General features: G+C 44.3%; 1 protein-coding gene across 1 annotated transcript in view; it reads left to right on the top strand.

Annotated features, from left to right (window-relative positions):
• The first annotated feature begins 2,231 nt into the window (after positions 1-2,231).
• Positions 2,232-21,723, top strand: part of NWD2 (NACHT and WD repeat domain containing 2) — a 191,843-nt gene continuing 172,351 nt past the window's right edge. The window contains exon 1 of the mRNA XM_024731726.1: positions 2,232-2,382. Coding sequence (XP_024587494.1) covers positions 2,232-2,382 — 151 coding nt within the window. The remainder of the gene's footprint in view (positions 2,383-21,723) is intronic.

The raw sequence follows: 21,723 nt of genomic DNA, 5'->3' as shown, positions 1-21,723 counted from the left end.
CCTTGACAATCTGTCAACTCCTCATCAGTCTCATAAACAACACTGAGATCAGGCATAAAGTGGTCCTGGCTCTCCTTTCTCCAGTAACAAATACTGTATATTCATAAAGGATGATACTGTAATAGACACTGTATATTCATAACCTCTTCCAGAGAGCCCAGTCCGAACCTCCTGGGACATCAGGAGAGCTTTCAGAGTTATCCTTACTGCTGAAGAAAGTTCCCACCTGGGAGTAATGAGGTTGGAGAGAGGAAGGAGATAATTTGCTAAATGGGATCAGTTGAACTAATACATGGCACGTTCAAGGTTTTCTTTATTGGTTGCATCAAATTATTACAAAGTAAGGACTGCTGTCTGCCCCCCTGGTTCTCAGTACTGAAGAGGTAGCCTTAAAAACCCAGAGACCCAATTCTCCGAAAAGGTTACCCCAGAAAGTGTGTGCTGGTGATGCGGCGGGGTGACAAAATAAACAGCCGTGCGTAGGACTTCACTGCCACCAGCTGGGCCCAGAAGAAGTGCAGGCCAGGAAGAGGCCAGGAGCTGCCTACAGCAGAAGCCCCAGGTGAGAGGCTAAAACCAGCAGTTGAGCTACCTTCACCCTGTGCCCACCCGCCCCTCCCCAATCTCAAAGATTTGGAAAAGCTATTCTTCCTCTCTAAAAGCCAGGAGTTCCTGCCCTAAAGCTCAACATAAGGGGTTTGGAGACCAAAGTCCAGTTAAGGCTCTAAGCACGCCCTGCTCACTTCCGCCACCCCACAGCACAATCACACTTCCTTCGTGCCCCGGGGATTTGCAGAATTTTGGAGGTGCAATGAAGTGCGGCCCGGAGATGGCAATTTTATGGCTCGGTCCCTTTATATCTCACGTCACCCCGGACGTGGATCAGACTCCTTGCACTGTCCACCTCACGCCCCGACCCCAGGCAACAGTCCCCCATGCGCTCTGGCCACGTTGGATCAGCGTCAGGTGGAGCCAACTCACGCTCTGCACGAACTTGGAAAAGCTGCTCCACGCCAACTCTGATCTCTCGCACCTGGCTCCAATCCGTGGCCACCTGCACTTTGCGGGACGTTGCGCGGGGCGGCGCTTCCCCGAGTCCACACTGGTCTGCGGAGCCCAGGCGCGCGCCAGGGCGCGCGGGGCTCCCGGCATCCTCCCGTGCGGCGGGGCCCCGGAGCCTCCGGGCTGGCGGAATGGCCCGGGGATGCGCCCGGGCGGGAGCAGGAAATAACCCCTGGATACTTAGAGACCTCGGGAGGGCTCGCTGCGGAGATCGGCTCTAGAAAAGGTTCCGTGAGCACGCGGCGAGGAGCACGTGAGCGGCGCTGCTTCGCTATAAAAACCCCCGGCTCTGCTGGGCGTGGGGAGTGAACGGAGCAGCAGGACTCGCCACCTGCGCCAAGAGAAACGGCGACGGTGATATTCCCTCCAGGACGCACGAGACGGTCCCGAGTTTTGGTGCTTCGATCCCTGGGAGTCCGGGCTCCGTGGTGCGTCTAACTTTGAGGCGGAATTCCCAGCACTTAGGCAAAAAAAACGCGCAGACGCCGGGATGCGAGCGTTTTGGATAAATGCTCAGGGCTTGTTTGACCCTTAGTAGAGTTGGAGGAGGAGTAGCAGAAATCTCGGGCTAATTTCTTTCTGGTCATCCACCGAAGAGGCAGCCAGGAGCGCCCGGGCTCGCCCTCAGAGAAGCCAGGGAGACCCCTGGCAGCCCGAGGCCCCCCGCAACAGAACCGCCCTTAATTTAAGTGGCGGGATATTCCTGTGCCCCACGGGAGGCGGCTGGCGATAAACTCCGGACGCCTTTTGTAGATAAAGTTTGGTCCGCTCCACTTGCCCTCTCTGTCCGGGCCCCGTTGACCGCCCCCTCCTCTAGCGGCGGGCGCGGGCGGGGACATGGCCATGGGCTCGGCTTCCTGGCGCAAAGAGGCGCCGCGCCCGTAGCCGCCGGCACGCTGACCTCCCGCTCTCGCCCGCTACTGCGCTGAGCCCTGGCAACAAGCGAAGGCTGACGCCCAGAGGGGCAGAGGCGGCGGTGAGAGGGGCCCGAGGGCCCGTATGGCCGCTCTCCGCCGGCCTTTGGTGTGTGCCAGTGAGCTCGCCCGCGTCGCCTCGGGCTCGGAGCGGCTCTGAGCCGCGCCGCCTGCGGGGATCGACCTAGCCGTTCCGCGGAGCCGCGGGCAGGAACCCGAGAAGCAGGAGTCGGCGGCTCTTCCTCCCTGAAGGCAATGTGGCCGGCCGGCGCGGGCACCAAGCTGCCCTGTCCCCGGGACTCTGCGCTCCGGCGGGCGGCTTTCTCTGGGAACCTCACCGCCCTGCCTTCTCACCTGATGCCAGCCGGCCGCAGCGTCCGGGTCTTCATCAGCGCCAACCCTGAAGGTAAGTCCTTTGCTTGCGCTTGTCCGTCTGTCCTTCTATCCGTCTACGCGGCGGAGCCAGAGAGAGTGGCATGGCACAGCCGGGCGCGCCGTGCGTCCCCGGCGTTCCCTTTCTCTAGCTAATACCGAGGCTGTCCTGAGCGCTTGGGACTTTAATTTGAATCACTTTTCTTCTTCCCTCGCTCATTCCTTCTGCCTGCTGACTTCCCCTGGGACACCTATTTCTCGCCCCCTGGGTTCTTTTCCCTTGGTCTAAGAAATGTCCGAGGTATTAACAGACGCTTCTGGAAGCTTCATCCTGCCACTCCCCACCCCGTTTTTCTTTCCTTTAGCGGTTTCTTCTCCGAGGTTATCGTGAAACGCAAATAATACGTCCTCTTGCTCTGTCGGCTCCGCGGCAGATTCCTGAATGGGGGCTCCCTCCTCTGCCACTTGTTCAGGCCGAGGCGAAGTGAGAGCATGGGGTTCCGCGAGGCTTGCCTCTTGCCGGTGTGCTAGTGGGACCCTTTGTCTTGGGGAGCTAAGGAGACTCTTGTGAACCCAAGATCCGCAGAGATCGAGGGGAAACGCGCTGTGCGGTCCCGAAGCAGGCTGACGCTGGTTTCCAGGTGAAGCGTTCAGGATGAGTTCATCTCTACAGTTGGGTCTTGGGCTAGATCGCCCCGGTCTAGAACTTGGCCTTCTCAGTCGTGTTCCAGCTAAAGGCTGGGGCCCTGGTAGCTGCTAAATGAAAACTTGTTGATTTATTGCATTCACAAATCACAGCGGCTGAGCTCCGGGTAGTCAGTTTTCTCTCATCACTGCCTATCAATTCACAGTCCTGAACGTTAACTTTCATTCCCAGTAAGTGAAGAAAAAGTAGGATGCATTTGACTTGGCTTGGATAAAACTGTAAGAGTTGCTCTTTCCCAGAAAAATAAGTGTTTGGCCCTAAGATGAGTTTATAGGAGACTGAGATAGGCGTGTGAGATGGGAAACTTGCTACACTCTAACAAGCCTTGGTTCTGACAAAGAAGTAAAGGAAAAAAAGAAAGTTAACAGTCATATGGATAGAATCATCATTGCAAAACCCAAGGTTCTGGTTGCCTGTAAAAAGCATTCAGAGGACCTATAAAAAAATAGCTTTCTAAAAAAATTACTGTTTCATAAAACGGTAGCAGAAATTTCAGGTACAGTTCACCTTATGACAAAGGGACTGGGAAAAGAATCAAATAGATAACCCACAGTGATTAGTATTAGAAGGGCTGTACACTTTTGAGGGAGGGTATGACTGTCCTCTTATCAATTTACAACTTGGTTTCACAGCACTTAGTAATTAAGGAGGCTTTTTGAAAGCTGCAGTACATTCTTTAAAATTCCTTTCATCTGAACTATGTCTTACAGGATTTTTTACTTAAATCTGGATAAAGAAAACTGTGGGGCTGTGCAGCATGTTGAAGGACCTAAGGAAGTTTGCAACTTAAGTTTTCGGTGTTGTTTTTAAAAATATTGATAAAACAGCAGTATTTGAGAGAATTTAATTTTCCTGAGCTTAAAAAAAAAAACCTCATAAGAAGTGTTAAGTGTGCTGATGTAAAACCAGTTAAGTAACACTTTTCTTTAAACAAGTTGTTTTGAAATACAGTGAAAAGTCTGCTAATATCATTAGTAGTTTATTTTTCTTTACATTTGTAATTTCTAGGATAAAAATCAGTGATAATGGATTTATATCAAGTTAGCTTAATATTGAATTAATATTCAAGATTAATGTCATTTTTCTTAAGCCAGTACATGTGATTCTATAAGTTTTCCCATTTCTTGAAATACAGTAGAAGCTTCAGCGTGTATTAACATTAGGACAGCAGACAAGAGAGGGGGTGAATCATGCCTTCTGGTCACTGAGCTGGGCAGCTTGAACATTGATCTTAAAAGCCCAGAAATGTGACTCTTACCTGAGAAATTGCAATAGGAGCAGGACTTCAACTTTTATCCCAAATGGAGAGCCAAGGGTATATTAAATAGAAAAGACAGAGATAGGTATTTTTTTTAAGAGCCTGAACATGAAGCTTTGCGATCTCCGTAAATGCTCTGTCAGAGACGGCACTTTACCACCAGATCTTTATGGATATGACTCAGGAAGCAAATGGTTGTGTTTTGGTGCGATCCCGTATTAGATTGTTGGCCAATACTCAAGAGCCTCTCCGCTGTCAAATTAAGACAAAGAATTTTATCTCATGCTTTTCTTTACAAGCGGGAATGCAGTTTATGTTCTAAATAAAAGCTTCTCTGTGTTGAACTCATAGCAGTACTTTTAAGAATCCAGAAAGGATCTCCCTTAGATTGCTTTACAAAGCTTGTATGAAATTTCCCTTTCAGTAATTAGGATAATACATGTTTTTAGAACATAAGTTAGCTCAGTCAGTAGTTCGGTTTTCGTTCTCAAACCCTGTGGGGATGGTAGACCAGAGCGTGTTCTCCCTATTTTACAGAGGAGAAAACTGAGGCACCAGGTTAAGCTAGTTGCCTGAACTCATCTAGCAGAATGAAACAAGCTGGAGCCTGTAGGGGCCTCAAAACATCTCTCTTGGTACTTAGGTCCATGCCTGATTTCTGTAAATGTCTTACACCTATATGGTCAAGAAAATCAGCTGGCTGTAGTCAAAAATGCTGGCCTTCCTCTTGAAGCCTGACAGCCACAAGAAGCTGAGTAGCAGGAAGGAACCATAGCTGCCCTGACCCACTTTACCACCATGAAAAGGTAGCCATAGGAGCATTCAAGGAAATGGCAGGATTTTCTGAACTCTGAAGGACACATTCCTATTCAAAAGCATATCTGCATCAGACCTGTCCCCACTGTGTGATAGACACTCGAGAAGAACCAGTGTGGGAGAGGAGTAACTGTCCCCCGTTCTCTTGCGTGGACGGACCTTGGACTTCATCTAGTCCCACCTCCCACCAACGTAGCAGTCCCATCTGTGGCATCTTTATTAATCCTTGGAATTTTTCCAGTCATTTAACCACTGTCTCTCTGCCAGAATGGCACTTATACCTCCTTGGAACAGTGGTTCTAAAGCACATATAAATTTCTCCACTGTGATTAGCCTGAATTGAATTGTCCGTGAATATGCAGAGGAGAGGAGCCTGTACAGTTCTCTCCCTGTGACTGAAATTGGAGGGGCCTGTTAAATAGTATTCCTCTTCTGTGCTTCATTTCTTACCCAAGGCTCCTTTCCTTATAAGGACACATCTCATATTGGGGACTCGACTTTCATCATCTCACCAAAACCTGATTACCTCCCAAAGGCCCCACCTCCAAATATGATCACATTGGGAGTTAGGGCTTCAACATATGAACTGGGGCGGGGGGGGCAAACACTCAATCCATAACATTCTGCCCCTGACCCTCCCTCAAAATTCATGTCCTCCTGGCATGCCAAATACACTTATTGCATCCCAACAACTGCAAAAGCCTTGTCTTGTTGTAGTATCAACTCTCAAGTCTGAAGCCCAAAGTCTCAACTAAATAATATGTGGGTGAGACTCCAGATAGGACTCATCGTGAAGCGAAATTCCCCTCCAGCTGTGAAGCTGTTAGATAAGTTATAGGCTTCCAAGATACCATGGGGGGACAGGCGTAGGATAAAGTGTTCCATTCCGAAAGGAATGAGAAAACTGGGAAAATTGGAAGGAAGAAAAGGATGAAGGGTTCCAAGCAAATCTGAAACCTGACAAGGCAAATACCATTAGGTTTTAAGGCTCTAGAATAATCCTTTTTGATGTGATGCTTTGCCTTCTGGACGTGCTGGGGTGGCAGTCTCATCTTTATGGCTCTGCCGGGAGGGAATCACCCACCCAGGCTCCAGGAGGCCCTGCCCCCAAATCTTTAGGCAGAGGCCACCTCCCCTGTTGAAGCCCAGGTGATGCCTCCCCCAACTTTGAAACTAAGGAGGCAGCCCTGATGACCTCTGAATCTTTGGGGTCATTCTTCCTTTGTCTTCAAGAAGAACACATGTTCACAGGCAGTAGCCCTGCGTTTCCAGTCCTATAGGGCCTCAGAGGTCTGACAGCCTTCCTTTTTGTCAACCTGTCTCCTCTAGTTCACACTGGCCATGTTTCTGCTGGGCAGGGGGGTTAAGGGGGGACGGTCCATGCTTCACACATATACTCATTTCTTTACCAAATGGTTGTGTGACCACACCCTTACTGTTCTTTTCAGAACAATGTTTTTTGCAATACGGATAGGCAGAGAACTTTCAAGATCATCAAGTTCTGGTTCCTTTTTGCTTAACAGTTATTACTTCAATTCATCTCTTTCTCATTTTACTATAAAGAGTTAGGAGAAACCAAGCCAATCCTGCAATACTTTCTTAGAAATCTCCTCAGCTGAACATCCAGTTTCATTGGTTCTAAATTCTACCTTCCACAAAACACTGTTCAGCCAGTTATTTGCTACTTTATAAGTCACTTTTTCTCCATTGTCCAATAACATGTTTCTCATTTCTGAGAGTCACCAGAAGGCCTTTGTCGTCGATAGTCTGGTCATGATTGTTTATGTATTCTCTGAGAAGCCATCTCTCCAGCTCTCCTCTTTTATTTCTGTGCTCTTACCAGAGTCTCCTTTAACAGTCCCTTCATGGCATGCTTGGCTTTTTCTAGCACACACCTCAAAACTCTTCTAGCCTCTAGCCAGTTCCAGAGCTGTTTCTACATTCTTAGATATTTGTTAGAGCAGCAACCCACTTCTTGGTACCAAAATCTGTCTTAATTTCCTAGGGTTGCCATAACAAATTACCATAGATTGGGCTTTAAACAACAGAAATCTATAGTCTTACGATTCTGGAGTCTAGAGCCTGAAATCAAGGTGTTGGCAGGGCTGTGCTCCCACTGAAGGCTCTAGGGAAGAAACTTTCTCTGCCTCTTCCTACTTTGACGCCAGTCCTTGACGTCTGTGGGCTTGTGGCTTTATCACTCCAGTCCCTGCCTCATCCTCGTATGGGGGAGAGAGAACTCTTGTGTCTCTTCTTCTAAGGACAGTAGTCCCATCATGGAACCCTACCCTCATGACCTCATCTAAACCATTATCTCCCAAAGGCTTCACCCCAAAATACCATCACACTGTGGGGGGTTAGGACTTCAACATGTGAATTTGGGAGGATACAGTCCTTCAGTCCATAATAGGTAAAGTCTAAACCTGAAAAAAGACCAAATATTGCCTTTATAACTAATAAAAGCTGAAGCAGGCCAGTACTCCTTATCTGTGGTCCTGTGGGCCAGATGCGATTTTGCAATTCCACATTTTTTTAGATTTAGGGGGAAAATGGTGCATATGCTGTTTATTATTATTAATATCTGATAACCAGATATGAATATGTTTATAAGAAAACATGACTAAGTGCTGTACTGTAGAACTTTCTGCAATGCTGAGGGTCTTTATCTGCATTATTTTGTGTGAGAGCACTATTTACATATGGCTGTTGAGCTTTTGAAATGTGGCTAGTATGACTAAGAATTTGAATTTTTAATACTTCACAGTAATTGACTTAAATTTAAATAGACTCACGTGACTATTGGCTGTTGTATTGGACACATAGCTCTAAGTGGGGTAATAAGGACTATAAGTGGCGTCATGTCCATCAAGGTCAGGCTTTGCCACCATCGACTGAGGTCACTTCAGGTTTTGCTGCCATATGAATTGGGGGAAAAAATTGTTTTCAACACTGGGGGGATTTTGTAATTGCAGGTAAGGGCTGTGGCTCTTTACTGGGGAATGTGGCTTTTAACTTGAGACAAGTGGGTTTCCCAGTACTGAACCTCAGAACTGCACAGACTTACCCTCCCCATCACTATCAGCAGTGGACAAAGTCCAGACCCCTCCCCATGGACAGAGTTGAGCCCTCTAAAATTTAAGATACAGAGGAGCTGAGAAGAATGACAGGTTTACTTACAAGAGAGAAAGAAGGGGCTGGGCTGTTTGTGCTCAGATTTTCCTTCCAAATGCATCCATCAGATAAAGACACTTGTCCCCTGAGGAATAAGTGCCGGCCCTGTCCACGGCTACTAGTAGATCCCTCTGTGTGTCGGGAGACATCTGGAGTGGAGAGAAAGATACCTCCAATGCCTCTTTTGTTTGTTTCCCATCCCCTCACCAACCCCCCACACACAGATTTATGCACTGGTCATCTTTGAAGATTGTCTACAATGTTAATGATTGGATGCTGAGTCCTTTCCCACTTAGACTTTTTACTTTACGCGTCTTTGCATCTTCCCTGACTCTCTTCTCCATTCCTTTGGAGTCTTGGTGGGAAAGCTTATTCTCCAATTGGCAGAAGCCGCAGTAACAAGAAAGAGATAATCCCTACAGTTGCTGCATCCAATGGCCATTGGCTTTAGCTTGTGCTCCCAGACAAGAGGCAGAACGATGTGCGTCAAGAAATTCACAAGAAACCTATGAATATTCTTTACCATGGTTCTTCTTACCTTTCCTACAATGCTAATATCCAGGCTCCTTATTTTTTCATTGTTTTTATGAGTCACTAGAAAAAATAGTTAAGCCCAAGAAGCATATATATACTCTTCTGATGCTGCAGGAATATCTTTCAAGGTTGAGAGTCTTAAAGGAAAATATCGTGAACGGCTCTTTTATGATAAATGCACACAGGACATTTATAATAAATGAATTATAAAATTTTAGTGGTTGAGTCTTCAAGTCCTTCAGCAAACATTATTCAGGCAGGAGAGAATACTAGATACAAGCACAGACTTGAGAGCTAAACTAGCCAGGTTTGAGGACTCCTCAGTCCACCGTGTAATGCAGTGATTTCTTAAACAAGTTGTTTAACTTATTTGTTCTCAGTTTCATAATCTCTAAAAGAAGACAGTAATACCTGCCTCACAGGGTTATTGAGTAGATTAAATAAGCTAATAGACATAAAGCACTTAGAACAGTGCTGGACACTTATTAAACATTGTTTGCTATTATTATCCTTAGCATCTTTATTAGTTTCCACTGTGATCCAGACACTGCAGGTATGGATATGCGGAGAGGAACAAGGCATTTCGTGCCCTCAAGGGAATGCCGTCTGTGAAGCTATCAGAACTCAGTAGTAAAAATAAAAGCCGTTCCAGATACTGTAGAAAACAGTGTAAGGGTTGAAGGAGTGAAAGTCAGGGGCACCAATAGGCATTTAGGTCCCATTGCCAAAGCTGTCACCCAGAGGGCAGGAAAATGTAGAAGCCACTGCCAGGATCACAGCTGCCGCTGGGGACTGGGTAGCTGGCTGGCTTCTACAAGCACGCGCTGAACCCGAGTGTCAACCACAGCTGGTGGCAGAAGAATCTCCCTGGTTCCCCTTGCCCTCCAGATCTCACACAGATTGTCCATCTGGCAGAAGGGGATTGCATTCGGACCCTGGCCACAAGTACGACTAGGACCCTCCAGGCTTCCAGCCCCTCCATCACAAGGGAGAGAGTGAAAGAAGTGCTATCGGATGTTCAACCCCAAGCAACAGTATCTGGCCCGGGGTGGGAGGGAAGGCATATTCACTCATTCGCTTATTCAACAACTAACAAGTGAATGAGTGAAGCACCCACTCCATATGGGTGCTGTTCTGGTGCTTAGAATACAACAGTAACAAAACAGGCCAGGTCTCTGCTCTCACAGAGTTTACGTGAATCATAAATTATTATGTGATGGGCACTGAGCTAAAATACGAGCAGAGCGTTAAAGAGACAATGAGGGTGAGTACGCCAGCTTGGGGCCGAGGATGCGGGGTTGGGAGGGCCCCCCAGAGGAAGGAGTGGAGAGCCAGGGTGTAGAAACTGTTCTCTACGGTAATGGAATATGAGGCAAAGAGATGGCGAGATCTCTACAGGGAATAGAGAGGGATCACCTTGATTATTCAACGAAGAGCTTTTATCCTTTTGAATAAGAGTGGCGCTGATGTCTTGAGGTGATGGTATCGTTTGTTCCTTGAAAGTGGCTCATTTAGAATGACATTTAAGAAAGCGTGACTTGGGGCTTCCCTGGTGGCGCAGTGGTTGAGAGTCTGCCTGCCGATGCAGGGGACACGGGTTCGTGCCCCGGTCCGGGAGGATCCCACATGCCGCGGAGCGGCTGGGCCCGTGAGCCATGGCCGCTGAGCCTGCGTGTCCGGAGCCTGTGCTCCACAACGGGAGAGGCCACAACAGTTAGGGGCCCGCGTACCACAAAAAACAAAACAACAACAAAAAAAGAAAGCGTGACTTGGACCATATAGGTACTCTGTGTCCAAATAGATCATGGCTTTATGGTTTAATAAATCATCTACTGATCTTTAAAAATTCTTGTTACACCATAACAATGGTGCATTTGCCTTTTTTTTTTTTTTTTTTTTGCGGTATGCGGGCCTCTCACTGCCGTGGCCTCTCCCGTTGCGGAGCACAGGCTCCGGACGCGCAGGCCCAGCGGCCATGGCTCATGGGCCCAGCCGCTCCGCAGCACGTGGGATCTTCCCGGACCGGGGCACGAACCCGCGTCCCCTGCATCGGCAGGCGGACTCCCAACCACTGCGCCACCAGGGAAGCCAGCATTTGCCATTTTAAAGGGCGTCTGCAAGTTTGTATTTTGTTTCAGTTGTCTGTTGCTGTGTATCAACTTGCCCCAAAACGCAGTGACTTAAACCAGTGATTTACTGGTTTACATATTTCTCACTCCTGTGTCTGGCTCCTCTGTGCTCCTCCATGAGGGCTCCCTCGCTCCAGCTTATTCTCATCATTCAGGATTCATTGTAGGGGATTGGCTTCCCCAGAGAAAGGAAGTGGAATCCGCTGGGCCTCTTCAGGCCTGGGCTCCGAAGTCCCAAAATGTCACTTTCCCTGCCCCTGCGTCCTATCTATGTGAGTCATTAAGGTGAGCCTAGAGTCAAAGGGAGGGGAAGGAGGCGCCATCTCGTGATGTGGGGTGAGGCATGTGCATGCAGGGAGGGGAGGATTTCATGGTGGCCAACTATGAAAGCTACTGAAAGTTCCAGTTATATCGTGTGGTTTCTTTGGCTTGGCTTTGTCGTAATTAAATTAAATGAGATAATACATGAAAATGTAGTAAACTGATAGCCTGACACAAAGCGAGTGCTCAACAAGTGTTACTAATCATAACAGTTGCTGTTGTGTTGATGATGAGTTGTTGAGGCTTGACAGTGACTCTGTAAGCGGTACCCTTCTAGATCCCCCCAAATTCTGAACGGAGGGAAAAAAGACCAAAGAGTTTGCAGATAGGAGATCAAATTATCACCATTTTTGCTGACAAAGGTAACACCAGAGGATGCTTTTGTGCTTCCTAGCACTAAACATCGGAATGAGACAGTCTTCTGCCCCCACACTGGCAGTGGGGCTGGGGAGGGTGAGGGACGGAGGGTCTGCTCCATAGAACAGGAGTCTGGAGCGGGGAGCACAGCCACGCTCTCTGTGGACAGACGGGTCGCTTCCCCAGAGAGAGGGGTGAGCAGGTGGGTGGAGCTTGCCTGGTTTATTCTTCCCACATTTTCCAGTCAAACAAGTCAACCTTTAACTTCCCACCCGATTCTGGAGAGAGGGTAAGCGGGGCAGTAAAGAGAGTCCAGGAGTCTTCCGCTCCAGAAGGGCTTCTCTTCCCTAGCACGAATATTCACTTATTTCGATTTTGGCATTTGTACACGGTGGAAGCCTTCAGTTACCCAGGATCATTTAAATCAGATCATCTAGTTTGACATACCCCAAATTATATCCCAGTGAAATATCTTAATACAAAGAGGAGACAGTGAGCTATAGGGTGTTACATACCTTATATATAAAAGCAGAAATTACATGCAAATATCCGTATCAGAATACTTTTGTAAGATAAGTGCTTAGCAGGGCTTTAGGAAAAGTCACTTTATCTCTCTAGAAATAATTTGTCTTAAACCACTAGGTTTTGGGGTACATTGATATGCTGCAATAGACAACTAAAAAGTACAAACTCACAAAGATGGCAAATGATAGAATTCCTACAGAGTAACAGGCACTCATCTACAAAGCAGTCGAGTTTGATAAAGTAAGCGGACAGTTCTTTTCAACTCAGGAAATTCTTTTAAGTCTCATTCTTCATGGTCGGGTGATTTAAATAAAAGTAAAACTTGTAGATGGCTCACAAGGATTCATAGGTGCTGAGTTGTGTACAATCTAAAAGAAAATGATATTAACTTAAAGATTCCTTTGTATAACTTCTTCAGAGCTTAGTTTCCATCATTTTTTGCTGTAATTAAACAGAATTCCTTCTACAAATTAACGTATGTTGGCTGTCGTATAATTAGAAAAAGATTTGTATGATACTAAGTTACTGAAAGGTTAAAAAACTGCAGCTTTGGATGCAATTCAAAGGGAATAATACCCACTTCCAATTAAATACTTCCTTGAAATCTCATTTCCAATCCAGAATATTTCAAAGACTTTGCCATGGGGGTACACTCAAAACAGAGAGCAAAGCCTAGATGTCAGTTGTCTTATTCCAAGAGTGATTGCAGAATCTAACTCAGAAATGAAATCACAAAATTGAAAGGGTATCCCTCATAATGCTGAATCTGATCCATTATGTATAGTATCATTCAGAGAGATTCTTGCCCCTGAATATATTTTCTTTAGATTTTATTCTAAGCATCAGCTGCACCATTGGTTAGATAGGCGTTGTATACACCAAACTCCTAACTGATTGGTGTGGAGAGTTACAAAGGAAGTAAGGGACACATGCTGCTGCCTTTATTTTTTAGACTCATCCATCTAGGAGGCAGGACCAACACAGCTGCCAAAACTATCAATGCAAACACTGGCTGTGAGAGGGATGTTTGTGTGCAAAGGTCAATTGGAATAATTGGAATCAAACTGTCATATCTGATATCCCAGTCAGGCATGAACTGGTCAAGTTTTGTTAAAAGGGAAAGACCAAGATGTATCAAATCTAAGAGAGAGCCCTCTCTAACTGCAGTGGAGTAGCCAGCGGGGAAACTGGTCCAGCTGCAGGTGATGAGAAGCAGTCTCTCTGCTGAGACCACTGAAAGGAAGACATGAAAATAAAAGCTCCCTCTTAAGCCCAGGGTCACTCTCTTCGGAAGCCCAAATAATCTATATAGAGAATCCACTGTAATAAAAGAAAAAGGAATATGCAGGAAAAGTGTAAAAAGATCCAGACCTTCCCACCTCTGAGAAGCTACCGTTGGTAGGTATGTATATGCAAACTTGTGGGGGTTGATTGCATTCATAAAATAGGAATTTCACAATTTAACGAAATCACTCCGAACTAGTAAATCTTATAAAGTGGGAGGCTTTTGTCACGTGGCCCGCCAATTTTTTGGCACTCCTCCCTTTGATAGGTGGAATCTGTGACGTCTTTCCTTGAATCTGGGCTCTCTAACTGGTTTTGGCCAGTAGGATACAGAAGAAATGGCTGGGCCAGGCTTTTAGAAATTGGTCACTTCATTTTCTGTCTTTGAAACACTTGTTCCTTAGACCCCAGCCACCCTTGAAAAGATCCCTTAAGAGAAGTGAGCGGTAGCACCCCCGCCCACCCCCAGCAGAGTCCTCCCAGCAGACCAGTGGTGTATAGAGCAGAAACCCCCTCCCCACCAAGCCCCGCCCAAATTGCAGATCCAAGAGAAAAATGAGTGAGGATTGTTTTAATCTGTTATGTAGTAATAGATAAGTAAAAGGCATCAAATGAAACAAATGCACTATAGTGTGGGCTGGCTAAGGTGAAAGAATTTGGGGGGCACATCTGGATTTGCATCCAGAGATTTGTTATAATCTTGGTAAAGCATTTAATTTCCTCAAGCTTCATTGCCCCTCAAACTGTTGAGCATAATATTGGGTTGACCAAAAAGCTCGTTTGTTTTTTTGCGTAACATCTCACGGAATAATAACAATGGTAACTACCTTACAGGGCTAGCACGAGAAATAAATAAATAAGCACCTAAGACAATGCCTGAAAAATAGGGAGGGCTTAAACGTTCTAGATCAGAATTTGCTAAAAGCCCTAGGCGATACAGAAAAGAAGAGGTGTAAGGTTACAAGGGAATGAGAATTACTTGAATAACTGCTCTTTTGTAAATTGTGACATGAAATGGGTCATTGTTCCTAAATTATGCCACCTATATAATGTAAGCTTTTAGCTAGAAGGGATGACATAAAACAGTGTATTTTTTAAATGTTGGTTTAACACATAAGTTCAGCCCAAATTATGAGGCGTTAAGTTAATAAGTTACATCTTTAAATAAAAGAGCAGCCACACCTTATAACTTACTTTCAAAAAAGTTATCTGGAAAAAAAAAACCTCTTTTGAAACCATACGTAGCAAGCAGATTTCAATAAAATGACATTCAAAGAGAATAAAAAGTTAGCACTTTCTCCTTTTAATGTAAGATGTACTAAAATCTTATACTAAAAATCGTTTCTTTCACACAGAGTCCCTTTAATGTTGCTTTAAATCTACATGAAGGTTCATAGGTCATTTTTTAAACTCCTGTTAATCTTTTAGGCCTTGATGCACAGTTTGCTTTGCCACAGATGTTCCAAAGAGCATGTTGTGGCCACATTTACGTGGGAAGGACCACTCTTGTTAAAAAAAAAAAATGAGCAGCCATCTTTATCTAGGAAGGATTTCAATACAAATCTCACGTATGATTGAAAACTGTCTCATTCCAAGTGGCTGCTATGGTAGAATGCCCCAACCCTTATGTAAGTTGATCATTCTTGTGTGCCTGTAAATGTTACTGTAAGCCTGCATTATATTGAGGAAATAACATAGGCATTCCTGTTGAAGTCTGGGGTGGAGGAGAGTAGAGAGGAGGCATGAAGAGAAGGGAGGAGATGGAGCTCTTAGGTGAACCAGTGCATAAATACAGCCAGGGGTAGATGGATGATAACTTGAATCTGGAAAGGGTTAATTCATCTGTTCACTAATTCTGCCCTATAAATCTCAGAGTAGCATGGAATTGAGAGAGAAGGCCCTGGCATCTAAGAATTTTGAAACAGAAACAATTTTTGCTTTTGAACTTTGAGTTTGGTACTCCTTGGAAAGAGCTAGGTACTTCGGCAGTCTAGTCCCCCCTCTTGGGGCAGGAGAGCCAGAATGCTGAGCATCCGCAGGGTGGAGGGAAGCCAGCAGCCTGCCATCCTGGATGTACCTTGTATGATTATTTAAAAAAGAAAGGAAATCGAGGGGTTAGCCAAATGCTTTGGTACTTCTACCAAGATTTTTAAATATTTGAAACTTACTCTTTGGATTCAGTTCTTATTTTCTAATCTTTTCCTTTTGTCATTCCTTACCATTTTCCTTTTGGAAACTTACAATCTATCTTAACTGTGTCAAAAAGAAAAAAAAAGTTTCACTTTTGCTGCTAGGATAGGAGCAGAACAGACCCATGCTCTGCAGGCGGCTCTAGTGGGTGTATAAGCGGGAGGGAAGGGTTCCTTTTTACACTCTGCTGACCTCAAAATGCGTAAGTAAGTTGCTTCTCTGCCAGCACCTGCTCATGGGGGCAGGGCAGTACAGGTTTCTAGGCCAGGAGTTTCATTCGATACCACGGCATCCAAGAATCACATCACTAGCATCCTAGATTCAGTACTGTCAAATGTTTACCTGTTGTGTGACCTGGGGCAGGGTCTAGAATGTCAGTCTTCCTTTTCTGTCAGAACTAAAAACATCTATATTGTATCAGTATATCTTACGGAGTTCTGAGGACTAAATTCTAATGTCATATACACACAGTGAGCCCTACATAGAAACAAAGCGTTCTTCTTTTCTTAAAACTCTTCCAAATACATGAATCTTAAACTGACTCTAAGCCAATATTAAGTAATTAGGTTCCAGTAAAATAATTAATATTGAGTACTCACACAGAGTAGGCGCTCAAGAAAGACTTGTTGAATTCAGGGTCATATTAAGAGAGATGAAAGTGGAGAGGAGATGGGGGCAGTCTACCCACAGATCCAGCCTTCCCAGGCATTCCTGCAGGACCAGCTCTAGTGCACAGAACCCATCCCCCTAAGTTGCAGTCCCTGTTGCCTCCCACCCTCACCTCCAGCAGAGCCAACCCTCTCTCTGGCAATATACCCAAACTCCTCATACCTGTATGGCTTCCCTGCTCTTCTGGGTGAGACTAGGTCCCTACAGGGATGGTTGTAGAGACCCAACCGTGCAGACCCCATCCCCCAGGCTAGAGCTTCCATGAAGCCACATTCCATGAATACAGCTCCTGATTTTTTGCTGTAGCCGCCCAAGGGAGAGGAAAATTGGCGGAGAAGGGCGTCTTCCTCTCAGGAAAGCAGGGACTGAAGGATGAGATGAGAAGAGATTTCTGCCATGAAACCAGACAACAGCAGTGCAGTTTTAACCTCCTGTGCAATTCTCACAAAAACAATGAGAAATCAAATACTGCTAATGTTATGGTCTAGCTGCACTGTGACTCTGGGGACCAGTTAGGAACCTTGCCACTTTCTGTAACGTTGTCTTTATGGCAAGTTTCATTTTGTGTTCCATTTAAATCATGCGCAGTCAGGCTTGCGTACCAGCCATTTAGAAGTTGGAGAGATTTGAGCGTTTTCGCTAGAGAACTCTCTCATTTTCTAATAGCCTTGTGTGTGCGTGTAGTATAATGTTTGTGTCCTAGAGGCGACCTGTGGTTAGGAGGCATGAAATGAACTGAAACGTTTTGCCTTCTACTTTTGGTTTGGACAGTACCTCTGCTACCTTGGGCAGTTCTCCCTGGGACTCTTTTCCTCATCTGTAGAATGAGGTAGATGAAACACAGGGCTTCTGGGACCTCTTCCAGCTTCAGTATTACATTACTCCATTTCTTTGAAACTCCACAGCAGTTCCATTTTGTTTTGTTTTTAAGAAGAGGAAGTGTGGGCTCTAGCTCTGCCTCCTACCTTTGTGAACAATTACTCTGTCGTCGGAAAAATGATCATAATATGCTCTGACCTCCTTGACTCACATGTTTGTCATGATAATGGATGGAGAAGCACTTCTGAAACCGCAGTGTACTGCAGAAGTGAACACTGTTGATTATCGGAATATCGAAAGTTTAGCAGAGGACAACCACGTCAGTGGGAAATCTCACCAGGATTTAGAAACCCTTCCCACCTGTTCAGTATTAAAACTGGAGAGTGTGAGTAGGATGAAATAAGCATAAACGTCCTCTTCTTCAGGCCTACAGATGAGACTTTTAGGTTGACAAACTTGTTGGGCCTTTGGGTGAGGTGGTTGAATATAAACTCCTGGATAGAAGGGGTTGCATCTCCACCCTGAATTGTGTGATGGGATTCATCATGTGTGTACATCCAACACAGGATACACACAGGGACTAGTGAGTAATCGAGCCTAAAGGTTCACAATCTGGAGCTGGAAACACTTGAGTTTGAGACCTTGCTCTGTGCCATTTTCTGACTCGGTGACCTTAAGCAACTTATTTAAGCAAATCTACAATTAGAGAAATTTTCTCTAAAATTGAACATATCATAGGATTCTTATGAGGCTTAAATAAGATAAAGCTTGTGAAATGCTTATCACCTGCCTGGCGCATAATAAGTCCTCATTAAGTGTTAACTAGGTTTATTTTTATCGTTGTTATTTATTAGCTCCATTATCTCCTTACCTAGCGGATGCTGACAACTCAGCTAGTTAAAGAGGTGACATCAAGCCTGGCTCAACTAGCTGGCAGTCATTAAAAACAAACAAACAACAAAAACCCCTCATCTGCCAGTGGTATCTTGTTGCCCACTCAATTAGAAGAGGGAAAGATATGTGACATGATGATACAGTTGGGAAACATTTATATTCTATTTGTTTATATTAAGCCAGAATGTTTATTTCCAGCTGTCAAGGTTGATATCTTAAGAGGCCATGGTTGTTACAAACATTTTAAAAAGTGCTTTTGTAGAATTATCATCAGAAATAAGCTTATGAGCTAGGAGGATAGGCATGCCTTCTTGCTTTACAGTCAGACCCTGTTTTTAATCAGAAATTCACAACAGTCATTTTACAAATATTTATTGGGGGCTTTCTACATGCAAGACACTGTTCTAAGCCCAGATGATACAGAATTTAACTATGTTAAATAACTGTGTTTATTTAACATACACATCACCCCTACTGTCATGGGTTTCATGTTCTCATGGAGGAATCATGTGAAAAAAGCAAATAAATTAAAATATCTTTAAAATATCTTTGTAAACTCCTTGGGATGATGCATACCATGAAGAAAAATGAAGCAAGGTAAGGAGAAAGAGTAATAGGCAGAATTACTTTCCCATCAATGAGTGGTCAGAGAAGGTCTGCCTGATGAGATATTTGAACAGAGCCATGCACGGAAGGGAAGAAGGGAGCCAGCGAGATAACGTGGAGGACAAGCATTTCTGCCAAGAAGTGCATGCAGAGAAGAAGCAGTAAGTGCAAAGGTCCTGAGGCACAGCATGCCTTAGGTGCCCAAGGAGCAACAAGGTCAGTGTGGTGGAGAACAGATGGAGACAGCAATTTTCACAAAATGTAACACCCCAGTATAGCAGGCACCAACCAACCAGAACAGATACTGTCTATCAGCAGCCAGTAAGCTGCACCTGTGTGTCTCTGCTGAGCATCAGCCTTGGTAGACAATGAGATCAGGGAACATATGGGGGCCAATATCATGTGCAGTCAGCATGTTATCTAGACTTAGCTCCATAAACCAACTTTACCCACAAAAGATAAGGATTTTTCACTATTGATTTGGGTAGTATCCCATTCATTGATTCCATTTATTTTTAAAAGTGATTCTAAGAGAAGTTTCCAAAAATATTTCCAACATTGTTGGAAAAGAGGGTGTGTCAATATTCACTTGGATGTATATGTAGGTTTGTTAAAAACGAACCTGATCAGTGTTTTGTTTTGTTTTTTAAATTCAGCAGTTGTTCAGTGTCCTAATGATGTAGAAAGGTGTGCAGCCTAACCGGCCTCTACCGGCTGCCTGGGTCCCTGGGAACTAGAATGGAAAGGGATGAGAGACATAATAGTCAGATATTCAGAGGAAGCAGGTGGCAAATGGCCCCAAACCTTGGAAATAATACCCATACAAGAGAGGAAAAAGCCATTTAAACATATGTGGCCTGGCTAGACAGGAAAGCCTCTGTGAGGTGGCAGAGAGGATGGGGCCAGTCTTGGTCTCTGGGCGCTGGAAAGATGCATTGGCTCTGCTTGATGTAGCTCTAGGTGGATCCCTTAACCAAGGCTCATAGGAAATCTTTTACAAATTCTTTTTATTTTATTGTTTTTAAATGAGTTCAAAGTTTATTTCCACTGAATGGATGAGAAGGTCTTTCAGATCAAATGAGGAAAAAGCGTCAAATTTCTTGAACTTTAAAATATTAGGCAATAATAAACATTAGAACAAAAAATTCAAACTTAAAAAATAGATTTTATATCATCCTGGACTTTTTATCCATCCAGATACTGGAAAGTTTCTTTGTTACACGTTTCTGAGTAACATAATGTTATTACTTGGTATTTAAAATACCTTCATGTAGAGCATATCTTATTTTTTTTTAATAATCTTTATTGGAGTTTAATTGCTTTACAATGGTGTGTTAGTTTCTGCTTTATAACAAAGTGAATCAGCTATGCATATACATATATCACCATATCTCTTCCCTCTTGCATCTCCCTCACTCCCACCCTCCCTATTCCACCCCTCTAGGTGGTCACAAAGCACCGAGCTGATCTCCCTGTGCTATGCAGCTGCTTCCCAATAGCTATCTATTTGACATTTGATAGTGTATATATGGAAAAGCCACTCTCTCACTTTGTCCCAGCTTACCCTTCCCCTTCCCCATATCCTCAAGTCCATTCTCTAGAGCTGCGTCTTTATTCCTGTTCTGCCCCTAGGTTCATCAGAAACTTTTTTTAATTTCATATATATGTGTTAGCATATGGTATTTGTTTTTCTCTTTCTGACTTACTTCACTTTGTATGACAGACTCTAGGTCCATCCACCTCACTACAAATAACTCAATTTCATTTCTTTTTATGGCTGAGTAATATTCCATTGTATCTATGTGCCACATCTTCTTTATCCATTCATCTGTCGATGGACACTTAGGTTGCTTCTGTGTCCTGGCTATTGTAAACAGAGCTGCAATGAACATTGTAGTACATGACTTGTTGAATTATGGTTTTCTCTGGGTATATTCCCAGAAGTGGGATTGCTGGGTTGTATGGTAGTTCTATATTTAGTTTTTTAAGGAACCTCCATACTGTTCTCCATAGTGGCTGTATAAATTTACATTCCCACTAACAGTGCAAGAAGTTTCCCTTTTCTCCACACCCTCTCCAGCATTTATTGTTTGTAGACGTTTTGATGATGGCCCTTCTAACTGCTGTGAGGTAATAACTCATTGTGCTTTTGATTTGCATTTCTCTAATGATTAGTGATGTTGAGCATCCTTTCATGTGTTTGTTGGAAATCTGTATGTCTTCTTTGGAGAAATGTCCATTTAGGTCTTCTGCCCATTTTTGGATTGTGTTGTTTGTTTTTATGATATTGAGCTGCATAAGCTGCTTGTATATTTTGGAAATTAATCCTGTCAGTTGCTTCATTTGCAAATATTTTCTCCCATTCTGAGGGCTGGCTTTTCATCTTGTTTATGGTTTCCTTTGCCGTGCAAAAGGTTTTAAGTTTCATTAGGTCCCATTTGTTTATTTTTATTTCCATTTCTCTAGGAGGTGGGTCAAAAAGGATCTTGCTGTGATTTATGTCATAGAGTGTTCTGCCTATGTTTTCCTCTAAGGGTTTTATACTGTCTGGCCTTACATTTAGATCTTTACTCCATGGAGTTTATTTCTGTGTATGGTGTTATGGAGTGTTCTAATTTCATTCTTCTACATGTAGCTGTCCAGTTTTCCCAGCACCACTTATTGAAGAGGCTGTTTTTTCTCCATTGTATGTTCTTGCCTCCTTTATCAAAGATAAGGTGACCATATGTTCATTGCTTTATCTCTGGGCTTTCTATCCTGTTCCATTGTTCTATATTTCTGTTTTTGTGCCTGTACCATACTGTCTTGATTACCGTACCTTAGTAATATAGTCCGAAGTCAGGGAGCCTGATTCCTCCAGCTCCGTTTTTCTTTCTCAAGATTGCTTTGGCTATTTGGGATCTTTTGTGCTTCCATAAAAATTGTGAAATTTTTTGTTCTATTTCTGTGAAAAATTCCATTGGTAGTTTGATAGGGATTGCATTGAATCTATAGATTGCTTTGGGTTGTGTAGTCATTTTCACAATGTTAATTCTTCCAATCCAAGAACATGGTATATCTCTCCATCTGTTTGTATCAGTGTCTTGTAGTTTTCTG

This window comes from Neophocaena asiaeorientalis, unplaced genomic scaffold (genome assembly GCF_003031525.2).
Source record: "Neophocaena asiaeorientalis asiaeorientalis breed wild unplaced genomic scaffold, Neophocaena_asiaeorientalis_V1.1 scaffold39, whole genome shotgun sequence".
NCBI classification, from domain to species: Eukaryota; Metazoa; Chordata; class Mammalia; order Artiodactyla; family Phocoenidae; genus Neophocaena; species Neophocaena asiaeorientalis.
This window is presented reverse-complemented; position numbering and strand designations above follow the sequence as displayed.